General features: G+C 37.2%; 1 protein-coding gene across 1 annotated transcript in view; it reads left to right on the forward strand.

Moving 5' to 3' along the window:
* Nucleotides 1-23740, forward strand: part of LOC150082800 (uncharacterized) — a 74874-nt gene that overhangs the window by 43103 nt on the left and 8031 nt on the right. Inside the window, exons 5-7 of the mRNA XM_090378286.1 lie at nt 403-629; nt 7237-7366; nt 12684-12898. Of these exons, the coding sequence (XP_090234412.1) occupies nt 403-629; nt 7237-7366; nt 12684-12898 (572 nt within the window). The remainder of the gene's footprint in view (nt 1-402; nt 630-7236; nt 7367-12683; nt 12899-23740) is intronic.

The raw sequence follows: 23740 nt of genomic DNA on the forward strand, positions 1-23740 counted from the left end.
AGTTGAACCAACTGAAGTTGTGTAGGTGACAACTTCATGACATACACCTCATGGTGTGAAAACCTTCATAATGAGTTTTTCGCTTATACTTCGAAGAAATAACTCTTCCCCAATAGAAATTACTATCATTACTTATTCTGGGCTGGTACGGTGGTACCACCACCCAGATAGCCGTTTCAGTGCTAGTTGGCCCATGATCGATGAATGGGTAGGTACCCGATTGTATAAAAGTTGGTTCAACTGCGTATAGACATGATGCAAATACACTAACTTATATATCAGGTGTCACAATGCTTATCAAAATAATCTACAGTATAAGTATAAACAAACTTAATAAGCTTTATTCATCTCAAAATCAAATTATAAAAACAATTTGCATATTTTTTTTGCTTTTGTTTTCAGGCTGGAGCAGTTACTAAAGCTAAGCCTACAGTACGTATTGCAGATGAGACACCAAAGGCTAATTTCGAGGAGCTGTTTATCGCTTTTGCCAAGTGTGATAACCCAGATAGTTTGGGCCAGTCAATTACTGAGGAGAGTTGTGAAAAGTGGCTGAGAGAAGCGAGAATAATTGATAAGGAAAAGTTTACGAGTGAAGATTGTTCCAAGCTCTTCAACCGTTATTCAAGGTTAGTAGGTTTTTGTCTGTTTTTTTCATTTTTTTTATTATCACTGCATATACACTGAGAGTGATCACTAATTTATGACCACCTACCTAATCACGTATTGGACCACCATCTGCACAAATAACAGCCGCTGCCCGTCGAAGTATTAACTCCTAGATGTCTGAAAACATTCGTAGGGATCTGCAGCCATGCTTACTGCATGGATTTCCACACTGTCGGAATAGATGACGGCTGCGTGTCATACGCCTCACTTCCCATTCCAAAACGTCCCAGTTGTTCAATTGGATTGAAGTCAGACAAATTTGGAGACCAATCAAAATGGGTGATATTTTCATTATGTTCTTCGAACCACTTGTGCACAATGCAGGCCTGATAACAGTGCATTATTGTCTTGGAAGATCCCGTTTGCTGTTTAGGGAAAAAAAATGCAACATGGCAGGGTGCACATGGTCTCCTAAGAGCTGCCGCAATGTCTCTATGTATGTATCTGTGTGTTATTTGTATTTGAGTGACCCCAAGACGGTCCAACTTCACCTCATCTCTCTGTGCTGAGTACAGAAACATTGTATATAAAGCCTGAGTGTGTTGTGTTATGTTTCTTCGTGTAGTGAATGCAGGTTTTTTGTGTTGTTTCAGGCAATTTTTCCACCAGGAGAGCCATCACCTGAGTAGCTGCTGCCTGGTGCCCATCCCTAACCAATGAGTAGGCAGCAGGACAGATTCTACTGTCTGCATTATCTATGTGTTAAAATTTCGCATCCATTGGAAGTAACACAAAACTAGTGAAAGCCACAAAAAAAAAAAAAAAAAAAAAAAAATCCGTACCTAGGCTCAAATCCTTTATAACAAAGACTCAGAGATCACGAGCTTAAAGCCAAAAATGAATAACTTTTGGACACAGTAATTATAGTAACGGTAATTACATATGTACATCCCTGTAAAATTTCAGGATTTCTATACCTTCTACAGCTTTAAGAGACGAAGGTTGACCATCCAAATATACCCTTGTATATTTGGATGGTCAACCTTTCAACCTCCAGAACAAGTCTTTAGGAAATAAGATTTCATCTCTTACCATCTTCATTTATCATTCAGTTTAGACACTATTTCGGCCATTAAATACTATGAAAATGTAGTACTTCAGCAGTGTCCGAGTTATTGAAGTTGTGATTCATTTGAAGGCAATATTCAAATTATCAAAATTTTACTTTTTAATATTTTTCAAGTGTCTACCACATGCTCTGGAAAAATATTTTCAAAAGTGACTAATTTTATTTAATTGCCATAGCAACATGAGTCATACAAAATGGTCCAAACAAAGGCCAGAATCGTTGGCCAAAGGTGAGCCCAAAAGCAGCCCAACAACAATAATTCCAATATGTACAAGTTAAATACATCCCAAAACATACAGTATGAGTCCTAACCAGAGATTGTTATAATAAATAACAGTATTTTATACACTACTCGACAAAAATTAACAGAACAAAATGTTTTTCATTAATATTTTAATATAATATTGGTGTGAATACACCACAAATTACTCTTAAAGGCAAAAAAACTACGTTTGTAGTGTAAAAGGGTATCATTTTATCTGATCTCATATTGACGTAAATCAATCAAACTTGACTTAATTAAAATATTGCATGTATTCGAATATTTGGTGAACAAAAAATTTATTCCCACATGCACTATCTTGTAAAATATCCTGCGGCGCCCATGTCTGGCATGAATAAGACTCAATGGCAATCTTCAGTTCGTGGTCAGCAGTCGCGATCGGTCGTCTCTCGCCGGATTTAAGTTTTTTGAACCATTGTTTGGTCTAGGCCAGTGATGGCGAACCTTTTTGAAGAGTGGGTCAATTATTTTTATTTATTTTTTTTTAAATACTAGCCCGAGTCATAAGTTAGTGGCCTCAATTAGAAAGGGTGGGGGGGGGTAAAAAGGGTGCCAATTATTTGAAAACATCAAACATTTTGTTAGGAGATAAAGTTGAATCTCTTTGGTTCTCACTTTTGAAATAATCCAAAAAAAGTTTTAGTTTCCTTTTTGATTTATAACTTTAACTTTTGCAAGTGAAGAGCTAAAAAAAAAGTAAATATGGAAGCTTGATTTGATACCTTGTGCCCCACCAGGTGACATCATGACCAGTATTACCTCTGCACAAAGTATTTGAATGAGTAAGGAATAAAAGAAAACGCTTTTATTTTGAAATATTCTTCATTAACAATTAACATAATTACAGATACAGTATGTGTAATAAAGTTTATAAAATTATATTTAATGCGAAAAATTGTTGTTGCTTACTTTCAGACAGTTTCTTAATATTAGGTACATACTTCGTGTTCATTACTTTAATACATTTTGCAGTCAATTCATTTCCAAATTTATTCCTGTTGGAAGATTTAACAAAATTCATTGAGGAAAACAATTTTTCACATGAATATGTGGACCCGAACATTGTGAGAAGAGCGTTAGCCAGTTTCCTCATACATGTACCCGGGGGCTCACATCTGGTGAGTATGGGCTTGGCAAACCCAGGGTCCTGAGCTGGATATCATCATTCTTCTCTTTCTTGGTGATTCCTTTATACTTCTCTCTCCCTTTCTCTCACTCTTTCTCTCTCTCTCTCTCTCTCTCTCTCACTCTCAGGGTAACTCGGGATTTTTTTTTGGCTGGTGCAGCATAAGCCTCAGGCTTCCTTGTACCATATGGCTAATAATAATAATAATAATAATAATGTAAAATTGTTCGGTAAAGAATAGCATGCGTTTAATATAATATTTTCAACTTTTAGTGTGGGATCTTCATGAGGCCTATCTGCATTACTTTCTGAAATTTTTCCTTCTACTTCGAAAATCAAGTTTTCAAATTTATTTTTCCACACTATGCTGCTTTGGAATTCAATTAATTCCATTTCTAAGTTAGTGATACCTAGCCACATAAAATCGTTTAGCTGCATTGTATCGTACTCTGCTTTATGTGGGCATAAAATAAAGTGAAATGTATTTTCCAACTTTTAAATTGATTATATCTCTCATGGAAAGCTTGTTTTATTTCTTGCAAAATGGTTAAATATTTTTTAATTGCATTTTCTTGAATGTCAAGAATATTTTCAAAAGCTTTAGTGTTTTGAAAATGTTTTTGTAATTGGGGAAAATATATCATGGTGCTCATTTCCAAATCTTTAGTAAAGATGTCAAGTTTTTTCATAAATATTTTGATATTTTCAAACATTATTAATGCAATTTGTCCATGTCCCTGAAGTTTTTTATTCAGTTCATTGAAACGCTGAGTGATATCACATAAGAACATTAAATCATTTAGCCAATCTATATTTGAAAATTCGTCATAACTGTTGTTTTTTTTCATTCAAAAAGAGCTTTATTTCGTCTAATAAAATGACAAAAAATCGAACATTGTTGTATGTCAAAATCCCAGAATATTGGCACTCAATTTCCTCTAATAATTGTGCAAATTCTCGCTTATTAAGACCTCTTGCATTTATAAAGTTAATAACTTTAATTACAACTGGCATTACATTAGAAAATGTTTTTAAACCTTGCTTCGCGCATAGAACTTGCTGGTGTATTATACAATGAAATTCTATCAGAGACTGTCTAATATTTTGCTTAAGCTGCTGAATAAAACCAATGTTTTTTCCCACCATATTGGGAGCACCGTCTGTTGTTACAGAAACAATTTTTTGTAGGTCAATTTCCATTTTTTTAAAATGCATTATCAAATTCTTTAAAAATATCAAGACCGGTACACCTTCCTTTCAATGTTATTAGTTTTATTAACTCTTCTTTCATTATATTGCCTGCATTATATCGAGCAAAAACTGCTAGTTGTGCATAATCATTTACACCAGTAGTCTCATCTAAAGCAATCGAATACATTTCTACAGACTATGTATATATAAAGTGCTTTAGCATCATAATACACAGCCATTTCTGAATAAACAGAAAATTTTTAAGGCGGCATCGTTTTAGGTGATATTTGTTCGCAGCTTGAGGCTCTAGCCCTAAATGCGCCTTATTTCTACAGACTTTAAGTCGTTATGTACTTGAGAAGAAATATTATTTCTTTCTAATTCTATTACTCGATCTTTAATAGTATTGCGACTTATTGGTAACTCATTTATACGCTTTATAATCAAGTCTTTTTCTTTAAAATCTGAAAACAGAGTAGCATTACATTCTAGAAATGCTTGTTTTACAACCTCTCCTTCTGAAAGAGGTTTCCCATGGCGAGCAATGCAATGGGCCACTTGAAAACTAGCAGCTGTAATGTTATTTTTCGGAGTCAAAAAAGTTTTTAAAACACTTGTTTGTGAATCATTCTGTTTTTTCTTTTGTAAAAAATATTCTCTCCTTTCTTCATCTGTTGAGAAGCCGAGATTTGAATGCAACTTTTCAAAATGTCTTTTTACATTGAATGTACGAGAGGTGACTTTTTCGTTACAAATAACACACACTGTTGTTTTATTCTTTTCAATCACACCATATTTATCAAACCATTCTGTTTGATATGGTCTGGAGCTTGTACCGTTAGTTTTCATTTTTTTAACCACTGACATAGTTCAGGGCTACGCCTGCAAAAATATATATATAATATATATATTTTTATAACCTACATATATATTATATATGTAGGATGCAATAACTTTAGATGAACTTTTATAAACGTAGGCCCACTTAATATACTTACATCGGTTATGTAGATGAGAAAATTTGACAATAGAAAAATAAGTTATAATCAATTTATTATTAACACTTCTAGACGCGTACGTCAATTCTGTCTCTTAGTCCAATACTGCGCGAGTGCGAGCTGGTAACTTTGTACTAGCCCGATACATCTCCGTTCTTCAATGCAACGACAAATCGCACCAAGTTTATGTCACATTGTAATGAGTCACCCACACGCGTAGTTTAATACAATAGAACACTGTTTGCCGACGCGCGACGTCCACATTCCACTTGGATTTTTGGTATTTTTTATTTATATATTTTATTTTTACTTATTATTTTTTTTATAGATCTGACATTACATATTTATATTTTATAATTGTTTAATATTTTCGATTATCTTTTCTCTCTGTTATAATTAAATAAAAGTAGGCCAATATTACAATAAACGTGTGCGCGTGGGTTACTGTACTTACAAAGCCTTCGTGGGTCAGTCTCTGACCCACGTGTCATAGGTTCGCCACCACAGGTCTAGGCGTTTACTTACTGACGTAGCCCAGTGGTCAGGAGCGAGAGTGCATAGCACGCGTTCTTTGAGTGGACCGGGGTTCAAGCCCGTGACTACTAAAATACGATAAATATTTGTATTGACGATTTATTGTAAACTCTACTGACTTGGTTGTCGTGCCGGAGTATAAACAGAAAATTTATTTATTTTATCCTCAATGAATGCTGTGGATATCTAACAAGCTCGTATTGGATAATACTACAATGGCAGCTACTTAATTTTTCGTAAATTATTAACCTCGCAAAAACCGAACTGTTACTCGACAAGAAATAATGATGCTAGTTTTATATTTTTACTTTTCTTTTTTCAAGACGGTTGGCATGTATATAATGACGCCTCAGTGGTTGTAATTCTTCATCTTTGGAGGATGAACTTGATTTTTGAAAACAGTCAAAATTCATTTGTAGCCAAGTCTGGTGAATTAAGCTTAGTAATATCCCTGTTTTTGGCCAAAAACGTAATTTATGATAGCAGAAAGCATACTTAACATTCTTTTTTATTCATCATACGATTTCTTTTCTTTGCAGTACGGAGGCTGCAAAATTTTCATACCAAAGACATCAGTACTCTGTAGAGAAAGATTTAAAGATTTGTTTGGAAACACTGAACAGTACCAGCTGAAGAGAAGTAAATGGTGGCTTACAGCAGTGAGCAAAAAGTGTTCAATAAGGGTGACTACAGAAGTGGGAATTCAATTTTTTCTGCTTAAAGAAGATATTGGGCGTTCTTGATGCCCAACAAACCAAATAGTGTGTTGACATTAACAGATCACTTTGAGAGAGAACAGGTAGTGTTTTAGACGAAAGAAAAGTCGTGCAGACCGTAGCTAGCGTGGTGTTAGCTTCGCTGTTCTCTCCCCCACCCCTAAATCAAGTGAAAAAGGCCGGCCTAGGTACGATTCCCATCACCAATAAAACTTTAAAAATACTTCCTGCCAGAACGAGAGGAACTTTATGAATATAATTCACAGTGTGAGCGAAAGTTGCATGGTTTTCCCTTTTGTAAATTCTGTCTTTTCACTCCACAAAACAGGGAAACATCATAAAATTAACGAAATTTACAAATTGCGCAGGAACACTTCGCGATCTTAGTTGCCTCGGTCCAAGTTTTGAACAATCGAACATAACAGTACTTATGGTTCACGAATATTATAATATAAATTCTTTAAACGCTTTTGTTATTTTGATAATGAGACATTGACTAATAAAATTATTTTTGTTTATGACTCGTATCTTTTTAGATATTCGAATTTTAAGTTTTTGTTCTTTTAATTTGGAAATTACTATATATACCTTCTAGATACCTAAAACGATAAATTAATAGAAGAAATTAACATTTTTTTTTTTATTTAAAGAAACACCAATCTCCTGAATATGGAAGAATATGATGACTTCATGAAAGCTGTCGCCAAACAAATAAAAACAAATGCTGAGGACGTAAAAAATAAACTGATGGCCTGTGAGAAACCAGAGACTAAGTCTCCTGTAAGTTTTTTTTAATTCGCATTATTAATATTATAATTTTTTTTTTTTTTTACAATTATTCAGCAATTATTTGGGCGTTGTTATTTGTATAACGAAAATGAATAAATTTCTGTGTGCTGAGATTATAATCACTAAAACCCTTGCACGAGCGAAATTATCCCTTCCCAAAAAATATTCCAATAGCATATTTTTGCACGTTCTACATAATTTGTAAGCAGAACAATTCCGCTATACTGAGTACCCTGGCGGTAAAATTCGAGGTTTTCAAGCAAAGTAAATCAGTTTGGTCTGCATCTAGGAGCTTTTATGTCTCTTTTAATTCAAGGTACGTAAAAAAGATCCGAATAAACGATAAACGGGTAGAGCTAAATATATTCTGGATTTATTGATGAACATGTACAGTACAAGTAACATTATTGAGATACCTAGTTCGAATCCCTTCGATGACTGAAGGAATTTTTATGGGTATTTTTCACAACATGGCTGAGTTAGTTGGTCTCAGCCGAGGTTAGCATGGTTTCCCTTCTGGAAAGTGGTTTTTCCTCCCGGAAACTACCAAACTATTGTATTTAGGCCACCCGATAATTTAATTCATCTGCCGTGCTGTGTCTTATGTCTGTTAATTGCGTGTGTTCTGTGGTGGATTTGTCTGTTTTACTGGACGAAAACCCAGTTTTCTTGGGGGATAAACTTTGCTATCTACGCCTGAGACCGACTAACTCAGCCACGGAGTGAAAAAGCCCATTAAAGTTCCTCGCTTCATCGACGGAATTCGAACCCCGTCCTTTTCCACCCGGTGTGGGGAGAACGGTGACGATACCACTGTGCTACTCGCGCAGACTCCTCCTGGAAACTGATTTTTCGTCCAGCAAACAGAAAATGGACCTCAGAACACACGTAGTTTACGGACAATATACACCGATCAACATGGCCTTAGTCGCCGATGCCCCTAAAACCAAACAACAATTTCAAACGGAGTGTACACTTTTTAATGAACCATTCCCTCAATAAATATACATCGATTTCAAGGACACGGTATATATTTCGGATAACAGCTGCACTTCATCTTTGTAGGATCCCTTGCCTTTGCGCCTCACTAATGAGTACTGGTTCATGTTTGTTAATTTTGGTTGTTATTATTGGTTTTTTTTTTTTTTTTTTTTTTCGTTTTGCAGTTTCATATATTTTCTTTCTAATTCGTTTATTTTAATTGATTGGTTGAAATTAGCAGTTAGCATTTCCCAAGTGTCACTTGTTTCATTTAACAGTAATCTTCATATATTGCATAAAAAGTGTTTTCATATATCATTAGTCGATTGTATCATGTTTAATTTGTACCTTGATTAAAAACAAGTTAGTTAATGTACGTAGTGAGTTAACACATGAACAGTAATAATTTATATTTAAAAAAAAAAAAGAGATATTTAAAAAAAATAATATTCAGTACTTCAGCTACAATATACGATAAATGTATAGCTTATGTGATATTTATTGGAGGGGAGAAAGAAAGAAAAAGAATTGACGGATTTTTATTGGTCCGATTTTAATGAAATTTTGGTTGGCTCGATAAATCTTTCCAAAAGAGCCATATATAAAATTTTGTGAAAATCCTAGAGTAGAGTTATTGCATGCGGACGGACGGACTTGGTAAAAATAATTGGCACTTGTATGTTAACACGCCTAATAACAGCATCAGTGACAATTCCCTAGTGACGTAAGTGCGGGTCAACATCAATCAACCTGTACTCTCTTTCAACTGGTATTTGTTGAAATGTGCGAAATGTTTGGATAAACAGAGACTCTAAGGTTCGATAATAAAGAGAAAAAGGAAAAGATCTAACAGTAGGAAGGCCTTGCGCGATAAAAGCGTAATATTATATTTTAAACACGGATTATAGCTTTCCGTGTGTAATTCGCCCGTGCAGTTAGCAGAGTTGTTACAATCACTGGCTTGCCCTCACAACCAGGAAAAGAATTTGGATTGAATACGATTGAGGTGGAAGGAATTTTATGGGCATAGTTTCATTGTGGTCGAGTTAGTTGGTTTCGATCGAGAGGTCGTGCAGTTTTCTCTCCCCGGAAAGGCTTATTTTCATCTAATCAAACCGATCATAGAATACATACAGTACTGTATACACAAACAATGATACTTCTACTGGTAGAGATACTTTTTTTCCTTGGGGTACAAGGCAACGGCACTTATGTTTAAAAAAAGCAAGTACTGTACTCTATTCATAGCATTTGAGGCCCCAAATAGAGTCTAAACGGGGCATAAGTTCCTCCATGATAAAAATAATGTGGATTTTTTTTACTGCTACATGATAATTGAAGCTCATTGATTCCCACTGAACCAGGTCCCCCTTCCTCGTTCAGGTTTGGCGCTAGCGTTTCTGGCGGTGTTTCTAGCGTTTCCGTACTGTAATTCATATCGTATCTTAACATGCATGTATATGCAGTAGCACATCTGGGAGCGTCTGGCAAGTGCCTCACTTGCGCCCCATAGCGCCGACCCCCATTTCAGAAAGGTTTGGGACCGCAACTGATTCAGATTAAATGTAAATACATTCCTGCAGCTGCCTTTGCGTTAAACATGGTCTCTGTGCTTAGCGCTAGAAGTCCAGTTGGTCTGGTCTGGTTTTTATATCTGGTCTTTTAAATAAATAAATAAATTTTCTGTTTATACTCCGGGACGACCAAACGGTCAGAGGAGTTTACAAGATACACAGAATACAAGAAACAGCGCCGTATTCAGCAGTCACGGGCTTGAACCCCGGTCACTCAAGGCACGTGTACTTATACACCCGCGCACCTGACCACTAGGCTACGGCGGCGGATTTTATTTAAAAATGGCAACATAACACTGGCTGATTCTTGACGATTCCCTTCTACTGCTTTCTCTCTCTCTCGGGGTAATTCAGAATTTTTTGTTTTTTTTTTTTGCCTGGTGCAGCATAAGCCTCAGACTTCCCTGCATCATACGGCTAATAATAATAACACCGACACAACAACGGAAACAAAACGGTACAGAGGGACTTTATTCAAAAATGGCAACATAGCACGCTGCCATGATACAGATGCATCACTGCCAAAGTTGGAACAAGGAAAAGAGGTGGTCCTCAGTAGGAGATATGGCCACCCCTAATATCGATGCAGGCTTTGCACCGCCTGCCCATACTTAGAACAATGTTGTTGATAAGTTCTTGCGGTAAAATCGCCTGTTCCTCTGTCAGCGCCATTTTCAGCTGGTAAACATTTTCTAGTGGGTGTGAACGTGCTGCTAGGCGTCTCTCTCGAGCGTCCCATATATGTTCGATGAGATTTAGATCGGTGGAGCGGGCAGGCCAAATCAATACAAACAATGTCCTCACTTTCCAAAGGCATATCAACAGCTACAGTGCGATGGGATGTCTCGTTATCATCCATAAACACGAACTCGGGGCCAATGGCACCTCGAAACAGACGCACATGGGGAAGGATTACCTCAGTACAGTAGCGTGCACCGGTTACAGTACTGTACTGCCTTCCAGTATCTGGAGTTGTATACGTCCATCCAAGATAACGCCTCCCCAGACGAGAACACCTCGACCGCCATATTGATCCCTTTCATTGATGTTTGCGGGGTGATACCGTGTGCCAGCCTCTCGCCAGATTAGCTGACGTCGCTGCTGATACTGCATCTACGCTCATCAGTAAAGAGTACCTTAAGTAAAGATTTTGTGGTTGTAACCTTTAGAAATAGTGTTGGGCCTTAAGTTTTGTACACCGGTGTATAATTGAGGAGTTACAATCGGATACTTCCACAGGTTACTAATACGCTACATTTTCTAACTGTTTAAATTCAAAAATTAGAAATGAGTGTATGAATGGGAGTTCTGTTACTTGCAACGACTGTCGTAGTGCGAGAATCGCCACCTCGAGGGGACCAGCTGGCTTGTTTTGTATTGCTATTAAAAAGCACGGAGGGTGGGGGCGACTGGACTTCTGGCATGGGAGAATTCCGGAATTCGCAGTTTCGTTGTTATACGCACTTGGACCCGTACGAAAGTAATGCCTCCTAATTTTTTGCTCGGAAAATGGCGCCGTAGATCTTTTCGCGTGTGATTGAGTGGTGAGTAGTGGTCTCTAGTTTCGCCATACTGAGTGGCGCTATGATCGGTCTCGTGAGTGCAGCACACTGATACTTCAAAATGGTGGATGTTACAGATATACGTATCAAGCAAAGAGTGGTGATTAAATTTCTTGACAAGGAAGAAGTGACACCAATCGAAGGCCATACGCATCTCAAAAATGTTTATGATGACAATATCGTAGATGTGACAGTTAGACGTTGGGTAAGACACTTTAAGAGTAGGGAAAGTGACATTGACAAGCCGAAGTGGCCGGCCCTAACGTCAGTGACAACAGACAAGAGCCGTATCGACGCACCACAATCAACTCAGTCTGATAAGAGGAAACGTTGATAAAGTTGAAAGCCCGCATCCGCAGAATTCGACAGGACAAAAACTTTAATGAGGTTCTTCTTCTCCATGACAATGCATGACCCCACACCGATCTGTGCACAATGGAAGCCATTGCAAAACTGGGGTGCACTGTTCTACCTCATCCCTCTCATAGCTCGTATCTCGCACCTTCCGACTATCACCTCTTCGGCCCGCCGAAGGATGTACTCCGTGGAACCCATTTTGCGGACGATGACCAAAATGGGTTCCACGCCCTCCGGAGAAAGAGTAAGGACATTTACAGATAGATGGCGGAAGTGCATAGAAAATGATGGTGACTTTGTATAAAAATAATAGTGTGTTTATTAATGATTGAAGATTAATTGATGTAAAAAGCATAGTTGTAGGAATTAAATTTTCTGAGGACGAAAATAGAAGGCTTTACTTTCGTACCGCTCCTCATATATGAAATAGTGGTTGTGTAACACTATATAAATTTTGAAATCAGACAAGTTTTGCTTGACAATTTCAAAATTCTGTTACACAAATAAGTAGACCAAATGCTTCGTGTTTTTGTGGTATCAACTAGGATTGATTTCAGCTGTGCTTAAACCGACGGTTTTAAATGAATTAAAATAAAGACTGCAGGTCGCCAAATATTTATATTATTTTAGTTTGTAATCATTTTAAACAGTTTATGAGTATTCTTTTTGTGAATATAAGTATCTATATGCAGTTTTGAGAGGAATAATGTTTTATTCCTTTCGAATATACTGAGTATTCGCATATTTATATTTGTTATTTTATATTTTTTATTTGCATACTTTGAACAAGTAATATAAAAGTAATACTTTTATATTTTGCGTGTATGCGTACAGAGGGAAAGAAGGAGAGAAGAATCTGCAGATAAAGAAACTGATGAAGCAACATTTCGTGAACAGTTTGCACTATATGCCAAGTTTGGTGAAAAAGGTAACGCGGGAGATACGATTAACCTTCGTAACAGCGATCGTTGGTTGAAGCAGGCTGATATACTCGAGGAAAAAAATTTCACAACTGTCGACAGCGCCATCTATTATGGAAAAATATCAAAGTTAGTTAATTTATTTATTTGTTTTACTTATTCGTAAAAGTTTCATATTTTCTGTTTTTTTCTATTTTTGCAGTTTATGTTTGTTATTGTAGAGCGAATATTACTACTGCAAGAAAAAGGTATTCGGATGTTTAAAACATTGCACTGACGTGAGATTGCAGTAATGTGGATCGAAGTTCAAACCGACTGATTGCTAAATACAATTAATGATTGTATTTATTCTCAAAATAATTAATTGCAAGCTCCTCTGACCTAGTGGTCGTGAAAGCTTTGCTTTCAGCTAGCAGGTAGTTGATTGTTAAAACAAACTTCTCTCTGGTGTTATGAAAGTGGCTTGTTTGAATAAATTTAAGAACTAGATAAATTATTACAGAGGTCAGACAGGTGATGTGGGATTTTTTTTCTTTTTTTGGTTAATAAGCTTGCTTTCTTGCATCATTTTCCATTAGAAGAAGAACTCTTTATTATACAGGGTGTTTCAGTTAAACGTTTCAGAACTTCTAAGAGGGGTAGGGTACATCCTGACAACTCGAAATCATATAGCAATGTGGGGTCGGAAATGCTTTCCTGAAGCGGTGTTGTACACAGAAGCACCATAAAGAAAAGAGACCGTAAGTGAGAAATCGTTTTAATAATACACGAAAAGAAGCAAAAGGTACATGGATTAAAGTAAGTGTTCGAAGTTTCTTCCACGGGCTACAATGCACGCCTCACATCTCCGACGCATGGACATCCAAACATTCTGGAATACTCCAGGCGAATTTCGAATTTCTTGAACAAGAACGCCAAGTTAGTAGGATGGATGGATGATTACACGAACGCAGAGTTAGCCGATATGCATTTGGCGTACGGGGCTGCAAATTGTAGTGGGCCAGCCGCACAGCGTTTGTACGCGGAACGATATCCGACGAGGCGTATTCCCAGTCATAATTTCTTTGCAAGACTGCACCAGAGGTTAGCTGAGAGAGGTTCATTTGAAAGAGCTGACAGGGACAGGGTAAGAACAGCACGGACTCCAGCCGTCGAACAGAATGTGCTGCAGCATGTACAGGGGAATCCAATAACGAGTACACGAAGTCTAGCAAACGCAGTCGGGGTTTCCCATTGCAGCGTCTGGAGGATTCTCCGAGAACAAGACATGCATCCGTTTCACGTGCAGCGTGTCCAGACACAGCAACCGGAGGATTATGCACCTCGTATTGCTTTCGCACAGTGGTACCTTGGAAAATGTGCTACAAATCCCCTTTTTCCTGCTGAAGTGTTGTTTTCCGATGAGGCATCCTTCACAAGGGAAGGAATTTTCAACACGCATAACGACCATATCTGGGCGGTCGAGAACCCGCATGCAATACGACGTCGTGCAGCACAGATTCGATTTTCGGTCAATGTATGGGCCGGTATTATGGGAGATCACCTCATCGGCCCTTACCTGTTACCGTGTCGTCTAACCGGACCTATCTACTTGATCTTTCTGCAGCAAGTATTGCCACAACTTTTGAGAGATGAACAGATTTCTGCATCGACGCAACAGACAATGTGGTTCCAACACGATGGAGCCCCTGCCCATTATAGCGGAGATGTTCGTAACTACCTGGATGTCACATTTGGTCAACAGTGGATCGGACGTGGTGGTCCCGTGCGTTGGCCTGCTCGGTCACCCGACCTATCATGTCTTGATTTTTATTTCTGGGGTCATATGAAATCGCTAGTTTATGACACCCCTGTTGACAATGCTGAGGAGCTTGTTGCAAGAATCGCAGTAGTTGCCGAAGAAATTCGAAATTCGCCTGGAGTATTCCAGAATGTTCGGATGTCCATGCGTCGGAGATGTGAGGTGTGCATTGTAGCCCGTGGAAGAAACTTCGAACACTTACTTTAATCCACGTACCTTTTGCTTCTTTCCATGTATTATTAAAACGATTTCTCACTTACGGTCTCTTTTCTTTATGGTGCTTCTGTGTACAACACCGCTTCAGGAAAGCATTTCCGACCCCACATTGCTATATGATTTCGAGTTGTCAGGATGTACCCTACCCCTCTTAGAAGTTCTGAAACGTTTAACTGAAACACCCTGTATACAGAAAGCACATTGCTGTATACAACTCCCTTCACGGCTACAAGCCAGGGGTTTACATAAAAGAAATCACAACACAAAAAAAAAAAAAAAAAAAAAGCATTATGAAAGCAACACTCGGAATTATGGATGGGGAGCTATCAGTTACACTAGTATTTCCCCTCGGGTCGTTATTGATGGTGTGCCGACCGGGCTAGCTGGGTCGGTAAAGTGCCTGCCTGGCAACCCAAAGGTCGCAGGCTTGGATCAAAGTACTGCAAAAACCTTGGGAGGTGCATTATGGCCACAGAAGACTATGCGCCAACAACTACCAAAAAAAAAAAAATAATAATAAAAATATTGATGGTGTTGATAAGACATTGTGTTGAAATAATTTTAAGACAAATGCAGCTGCCCTTTCTACATTCCATCCCAAACCCTGTTTTCCCTCCGGACCTGCCGACATACAGTTTTCATCTTCTAACAGTGGATATGCTTCCTTAGCCATGCACGTTCTTCCCCAGATCTGTTGCCCATCTAACATATTTGAGATATGATAGGATAGGATGCTCACTGACCTTCACTTCTTAGCACCCTATCACTGTTGTGCAACTTACAGCACAAGTGCAAGGAACATTGCCCAGTGTTCATCATGATGACATTCATCACCTTTTTTGAGTCTCTGCCACGAAGCATTTGACTGCTTGTATTGCTGTTCATGGAGACCATACTTCATACTAGTGTACACTGCATTTCGTAACTAAATGTTACAAAATGCGTTACACATTACTGAAATTATACACAATCTTAATTGTGTATTATGTACGTTGATATATCTGTTCCAGTTATGTTGAGATCAAAGCATGCACTCCGTTTCGGTGGAAGCAAAATGATGCAAGGAAGTTGACTTTTATTGCATCAGCCAAATAATAAGATAAAATAAATAAATAATAACATTAATTAAATTAAATATATAAATAAAATAATAATTAAATAAAACAGAATTTCATACTGTTCCCATTCCCACAAGGTAACCATATAACTCCACTTTAAATTTAGTCAGGCTCACTGCCTTCGGCTTTCCAACTTATTCCAGTGTTTGACAATCCACTGCCCTTAGGTGAACTTCATGAGATCCAGTGTTCTGTTATTCCCTGATATTTTATATTTGTACCCCTGGCTCTCCTCCAACCATCAAGGTACAATAGACTTTCCTCATTAATTTACTCAACCCCTTTAGGGCCTATAAATCTCAATCAGATCTCCTCTCAGATTGTTGTCAAACTTTGCAGTTCACATCTTCAAAGCCATTCTTCATATGTGCACCTATTTGTACTAATCATTAACCTTGTAACCCATCTTTGAACTCTTTATATTGTATATTATATTCATGTATGAATTTTATGAATATTGTATTCAGTCCTCCATACCTGAATACAAATTGCAAATGCAGTCTAACGATCGTCTTGCATAACAGAATAATGATGGTCCTCTCCTTAATTGAAAAGATCATCTGCCATAGTCTATTTGGTAACTCCCAGTTTATTTTATTTTTACTGACTAGTTCCCACTATATCTTTAGTTGTCCAACATCTTGATATATATTTATCCACTTGTAATAGTTTCTTCCCCATTATAATCAGATCTGGCTGGTCTGATTCTACAGCCTTTCCCTTTCTGGTATCTACTCCACATCATCATCATCAGCCATTTTCAATCCACTGCAGGATGAAGGCCTCTCCAGCAACTTTCCAGTTCGTTCTGTTTTGTGCAATGGCCATCCATTTATTACCCACAAACTCATGAATTTCATCTATCCATCTCTGCCGTTGTCTTCCAGGTTTTCTTTAGCTCCTCTTGGGGATCATTCTGTTATTTTCTTAGTCCAACTGTCATCATGTCTTCGAGCTATGTGTCCTGCCCAAGACCATTTTAATTCTTTCGTTTTGATAAGAATGTCCTTTCTTGAGTTTGCTGCCTAATCCATGTGTTCCTCTTCTTATCTAACAGTCTGATTCCCAATATAATTCGTTCCATTCTTCGCTATGTAGTTTTCAGCTTCTCTTCCATTCTTTTGGTGAGTGCCCAAGTTTCACTTCGGTAAGTCATGGTGGGGAGTATACATTGGTTCATTATTTTACGTTTCAGACAAACTGGGATATTGCTCTTCAGTATGTGACTATATTTCCTGAATGCTATCCATCCAAAATTTATTCTTCTCTTGACTTCCAGCCATTTATCATTATTACAGCTAAAAACTTTCCCAGATAAGTATATGACTCCACCTTTTCAATTACTGCTCCTTCAATCATTATGTCCCTTTCTGTGGTATACTTGTTCATCATTACTTTTGTTTTAGCCATATTCATTTTTAGTCCAAAATCCTTACTAACTGTGCATAACTGATTAAGATTTTCCACTAATTCTTAGGGGATCGTGGCTTATGACCACAATGTCACTGCAAATCGTAAATGGTTTAGGTACTCTCCATTCATGTTGACTCCTTTCTGCGACCAGTCTAATCTTCTGAAAGCTTCCTCGAGGGCAGCAGTAAACAACTTCGGAGATATTGTGTTTCCTTGTCGAACTTTCTCAATTTTAAATTTGCTACTGTCCTTGTCTAGTCTAATAAAGGAGGTAGCGTTCTCATTTATTTTCTTCAAAATCATAATATATGGGGTATTTATGCCTTGTCTTTCCTGTGCCCGAAACATTGCCTTATGCTGTATGGAGTCAAATGCCTTTTCATAATCCACAAATTCCAGGCATAGTGGTGTTTTATATTCATTTGCTTTCTGCCTTAGCTGTGATATTACGTGAAGGTGATCCATAATTGAGAATCCTGTCCTGATGCTAGCTTGCTCTTTCGGTTGATTCTCATCAAGTATTCTTTCTAATCGGTTAGTAATGACCTTTGTGAACAACTTGTAGATGTGGTATAACAAGTTGATTAGTCTATAATTTCCAATTTCTGATTTCTCTCCTTTCTTATGCAGCAAAACTATGATTGCATTATTTTAATTCTTAGGCGTCACACCTTTTCTAATACATTTTGTGAAGAGCCTTGCCAGTTTTTGTGTTATGTCTCATCCTCCCAATTTTAACAACTCTACAGTAACTTCATCTTCCCCTGGGGCTTTCCGATTCTTCAATGCATGTTCTACCTCATCAGGAAGAATATTGGGTATGTCGTATGTGTTGCTACTTTGCAATCCATCTTCCCCACTGCTGGTATCATTCCCTCGCTCCTTGTATAATTCTCTATAGTAGTCTTCTGCTATTTGAATTATGCCTTCTCTGCTGTTTATAAGTACACCATCGCTATTCTTCAGTTTCAGTATCATTTGGCTTTCTGTATTACTGCTCATGGCTGCTGATTTAAATCCTTTGTTTTCCCTTAATGCTTGTTCTACTTTTCTTGTGTTAAATCTTGTTATGTCCTCTCTGAGTCTCTTTCTAATGGCTTTGCATAACTCAGTATACTCAATTTTCTCCTTGTCAGTGTTTATCTTGCTCTTCATTTGTCCCCTTCGTTTCATCACAACAAGTGTTTCTTGACTAATTTTTTTTTCTTTGGATTTCTTTTTCCCTATAAGTTTCTTGGGCTTTATCACTTTCAGAAAGTTGTAATATTCCTCATCGATATCTTGGCCCTGATCAGTCTGCAGTAGCTCAAACCTGTTCTTAAGTTCCAGTACATACTGCTTTTTCTCCTCTTCTGTTATCTCAAAGACATTCGTATTATTTGCTCGAGTCAGTTTTTTCCTTTCCTTTCCTACATCTATATCAAGTGTACATCTTACCATTCTGTGATCACTTCCAGCATTTACCTTATTCAGGACGGTAACATCATTCATGATATATCTTCTGTTAGTGAGAATGAAGTCGATTTAATTAGTTGTTAATCCATTTGAACTCTTCCATATCCACTTTCTGTTCACTCTTTTCTTGAAAAAAGTGTTCATTACTGACATTCCTCGAGATTCTGCAAATTCCACAAGTGTTTCACCTCTTTTATTTCTTTCACCAATTCCAAAATTTCCTATAGTTCCTCTTTCTGCGATGTTTTGCCTTTTTCCAACCTTAGCATTGAAGTCCCCCATAATAATAGTGTAGTGGGTTTTCTGCTCATCTAGAAGACTCTCGATTTCGATGTACATTTCTTCAACCTCGTCATCATCATGGCTCGATGTTGGTGCATAAATCATTATAACCTTTAGCTTGTACCTCTTAGAAATCTTGAGTATTAGTCTTGACACCCTTGGTGATGTATTTTTGAATTCCAAAATGTTGTTTTTTATATCTTTGTGGACCAGACACCCAACTCCACCTTCGCGCCTTTCACTGTTTCCATTGGTGTACAGCAGATTTACACTTGATAAACTGATAAGTGATTAATTTCTTCTTGTTTCAGCCAAACCGATGATATTCACATTTTCTAGTTCCTTTTCCAGCTCTAATATCCTGTCTTCACCGATGAGCGATCTTACGTTGTAACAGGCCAACCAACTTCCAACCTACAAAATTTGCTAGAACCTGCAAAATCAACACATATTATCTCGAAATGAATGCTTGAAGCAGTTTATCTCTCATCCAAGGACAGGCAAGAATTGAGAAGTCTCAAACAGCGGCACTCTGAAGATTGCAGAAAGGCATGTGACATTAAAGGGGGCTCCATTTCTTATTCAGAATCCTTTTTATCCTTGAAGGACTTTCAGTGAAGCACATTTTATTAAAAATTTTATGGCCATAACTATTAACAAACAGTAAGGAATAAACTGTAATCTGGCCTTTAGTTTATTTCAAAAATATATATTTTTTTAACTTAAAAATAAACATCCTCCCGTTTCAGGAATTGTAACCAAGATAACAACCACAGCAGACAAACAGTAGCGTGAGTGCCACAGAATGATCGCCCCAATCGAAGTGAAATAAGCGAATCGAAACCTGAAAACAAAGCTTAAAGATTATAAGTTACTCAAAGCTGCACTCACATCCAAAAAAAAAAAAAAAAAAAAAACCTGTCCAGCGTCCTGCCTGCTAAGTTGAACCTTTAAGTTCCAGGAGAATGTTATATCAGTACCTGTTGTATAATTAGTTTATAAAGATGCATTTTTTTTAAAACACACAATTCCAGGAAATGTTTTACTTCACCTCATCTTAAGTTTTCCAGATAAATTGTTTTTGTTTTTCTTTAATTTCTATTTAACATTTCAATAATTTAATCTTAAATTTGATTAAGTTATTTTGAAATACAGAAGATTTCTGATTATCTGGTGTGACTTAAATAAATGTGCCTGGCTAATCTGGAAAACGAAAGAAAAACTCGTAAATGTGACAAACGTTAATTTCTTTATATACGTATTCATATTTATAAAAGTACATTACAGCGTCAGAACATTTGACGAGAGTTTAGTAAGAACGTGTTTTTTTTTTTTCTTTTCTTTTTTTTTTTGAAAATGAAAAACAGTCAACATTGCTTTTTTCCTTATTTTGCCTTCCTGAGAATGGTGCTACTTAAATTTCGAAGCATTATCTTGTTCGATGTAGTCGAGTTAAAGTTGACCTATAGTATCTTTTTGGCATTATTGATGAGTCGAACTTTTAAAAAATAACAAAATAATAATAATAATTCGGAGAAGAATGTTAAAATTATACCACACAGTAGTAAAACGGAAGGATTACTGATATATGATTAGAATGAGATTATTAGTTAGAAAGCAAAGATGATATTTCTGATATTTCTGAGAAATTCAAGGGAGTTTCATAGAAACATTACAAAATAAAAATAAACACCACCAATTAAAGGGTTACACGAATTTCTCTTTGTTACTTGTGGGCCTTGGAAACCCCGCTTAATCGGTCGCCCGATAATCCAGAACTTATTGTATATTATATTCCTGTAGACGTTTTTATTTTAAACCCCATTTCCATTGGTTGTTGAATATTAATCATTTTTAATCCAGGGATACGTATGGAACAGGCTTCCAAATACATAGAAATTATTAAACGTATTAAATAGTGAATAATTATTTAATTCGAAAAACGAGTTTACGAGTTCATTTAATTCGAATAAAGAGTATAAGCTTAAAACTTAAAACTATTAATATCCTTACCAAACTTAATCTGCCCTCTTATTATCGGAGAACTTTGTTGTCAATTATTTTTATTGCCTGTGTTTTAGGCTAATACCTACAAACACTGGTGTTCAAAGAAAGTGCATCACCCCTTAAAATTGTAATTATCGTCCGAATAACGTAAGTATATGCAATATTTCGTACAGATTGCATCAGATAAGATTGACACGCATAGGTGATGATGTAATATTGCATCAACTGTTACTTTCAGCTATATAAGCACGCACTGCAAGAGTTGCAGTCATTCTTTCCCTGTTTCAAGACGGCGAGTTACGTGCAGTTCACGCCACGAAGAAAAAGTGCTATTGTTGCCTTACCTGAGGAAGGATGTTCTTCCCGTCATATTGCTTATAGGTCCTGTGATCAGTCGACAATGAGTAGATTTCTTTCCAAACTCAATAATACTGGTTCTGCTGATAGGAAAAAAGGAACCGGACGCAAATGAGTCTCTACGCCAAAATAGGACCGCGCTTTGAAGCGCTTATGCCTTAAAAACCATAAAACTTCTTCGTTTGAGCAGAAAAGGGAATGGAAAGAACATACAGGAGTGGTAGCAAGTGCAGTAACAGTCAGAAGACGCCTCTTCAAAAATGGACTTGTAGCCCGTCTTCCTAAGAAGAAGCCCCTCCTCACACAAAAAATGAAAAAAAAAGCCCGATTAATTTGGTGTAAGGAGCATTTCAAATGGACCCCCGAGCAGTGGAAGTCTGTTATTTTCTCGGATGAGAAATTCAACCTGCATGGCTCTGATGGGAGACAAACGATTCGCCGTAGACGTGGTGAAGAATACCATCCAGACTGAATGGTGTCTACAGTGAAATTCCCTACCAGCCAAATGATATGTGGGTTGAATTTCGTATCACGTGCAGTTTATAAAAGGTTCCATAAATGCCAGTTTACAAAAGGTTCCGTAAATTCCGTAAATGCCTGGCTATACTGGAAGGCAAATTGCTGCCAACGATTAGAGACCATTTCAACTTGCCAAGTAACTGCATCTTTCAGTACGACTCTACTCCTTGTCATCGGGCGAAAACTTCTGTAGTTACTTTAGCTTCATTTCTGCATTAGAGGCTCGACAGTAATGTGTTTACATTTGTTATAGGTGAAAAAAATGGTTAGAAGAACGTTTCATTACAACTATTAGCTGGCCAGGAATCAGCAGTTGCCAGAAAGAAACCAAAGACCATTCGTGAACTTCAGGAAGCCATAATTCGTGTTAGAACCACGAACTATCAGTTGATTAGCTTCAGAAATTGATCTTGTCAATGCCTGGACGTTGTGCTGTTGTCATCAGGGCCAGAGGCGGTTCAACTAAATATTAGTTTGCACCTGGTGAACTTTTCATTTTGTTTTCCATTTAAAATGATAAACCGAAGCAAATTGAGGGCTTCTGATAACATTTCAGCCGTAATTGTCGTGTTTAAGAAAACTGTAGTATAAAGGTTGCAAATGCTCATTTTGGAATATTTTGAGAGCACCTATCAAATATTACTTAGCTTTGCTTTATCTATTACTAAATATCTTTTGTTTATATTTCTATGTGTGATGCTAGTCATTAACGTAACATAACATCACGAAAAAGGGTTAGAAATGTGAAATTCCTAGGTGATTCACTTTCTTTGAACACCAGTTATATGTTTAATACGAAAGTCGTTTTCTTTCGACAGTCAGTGTGAACAATAAGCTTGACCGATCGGGCTGGAAGTGATCTCACATTGAAGATATTTCTTCCTAGGTATGCAGAAAGTTGTTAAATTTTAAAAATTCCGAATAGTTTTATTTTACGGAACGGGCCAGCATTCACTTCATAGATGGAGCCACAGGAAGATGTTTACTATTAAACAAACAGTTGTCTAAGTTGATAAGGCATTTTTTTCTGATTAACAATTTGAACTTTTAAGTATTTAACTGATTAACAATTTGCACGTTAGCACAATCGCGTTTTTTGTTCGAAAAAAAAAAAAATAAATAAATAATAATAATAATGATAATAAAAAAACTCTGCTACCAATTGCGAAATATAATAATAATAATAATTCGGAGAAGTAACTGCGACGATAGGCCTAACGGATTTGGTCTCAAACTGAAGATATTTCTTCCTAGGTGTGCAGAAACCTGGGAAAATATTAAAATTCCGAAATAGTTTTATTGTACAGAATGGGCCAATTTTCTCTACTAGCGCTGCCTACTTTAAAACAAAGAATAGTTTATATTTTACAGAAATAAGAAATGCGAAAGGATTCGACGCGTACTGGCTTACCTGCTCACGACCAAACACGGACTACATTTCTTTAGGACAGCTAGAGAAAAACTCTGCTGCCAATTGCGAAATTTTCGCAAGGGGTACTGCTGGTTATCTTATAAATAGGACTGGAGGCCCCTTAGTTCATTAAATTAAATTTTCTGTTTATACTCCTGGACGACCAAATGATCAGAGGAGTTCACAAAATAGACAGAATACAAGAAACAGCACCGTATTCAGCAGTCACGGGCTTGAACCCCGGTCACTCAACGCACGTGTACTTATGCACCCGCGCGCCTGACCACTAGGCTACGGCATGTTTTTCCCTTGGCTCTTTATACTATTGTGTTTTCGTCTTCCAGGTAAACTTATTTCGTCAAGTGATGGTATATCGAATTTTTTTAGGTTGC

Source organism: Mastigoproctus giganteus, chromosome 7 (assembly GCF_048544385.1).
Source record: "Mastigoproctus giganteus isolate SK-2022 chromosome 7, ASM4854438v1, whole genome shotgun sequence".
Classification (NCBI taxonomy): domain Eukaryota; kingdom Metazoa; phylum Arthropoda; class Arachnida; order Uropygi; family Thelyphonidae; genus Mastigoproctus; species Mastigoproctus giganteus.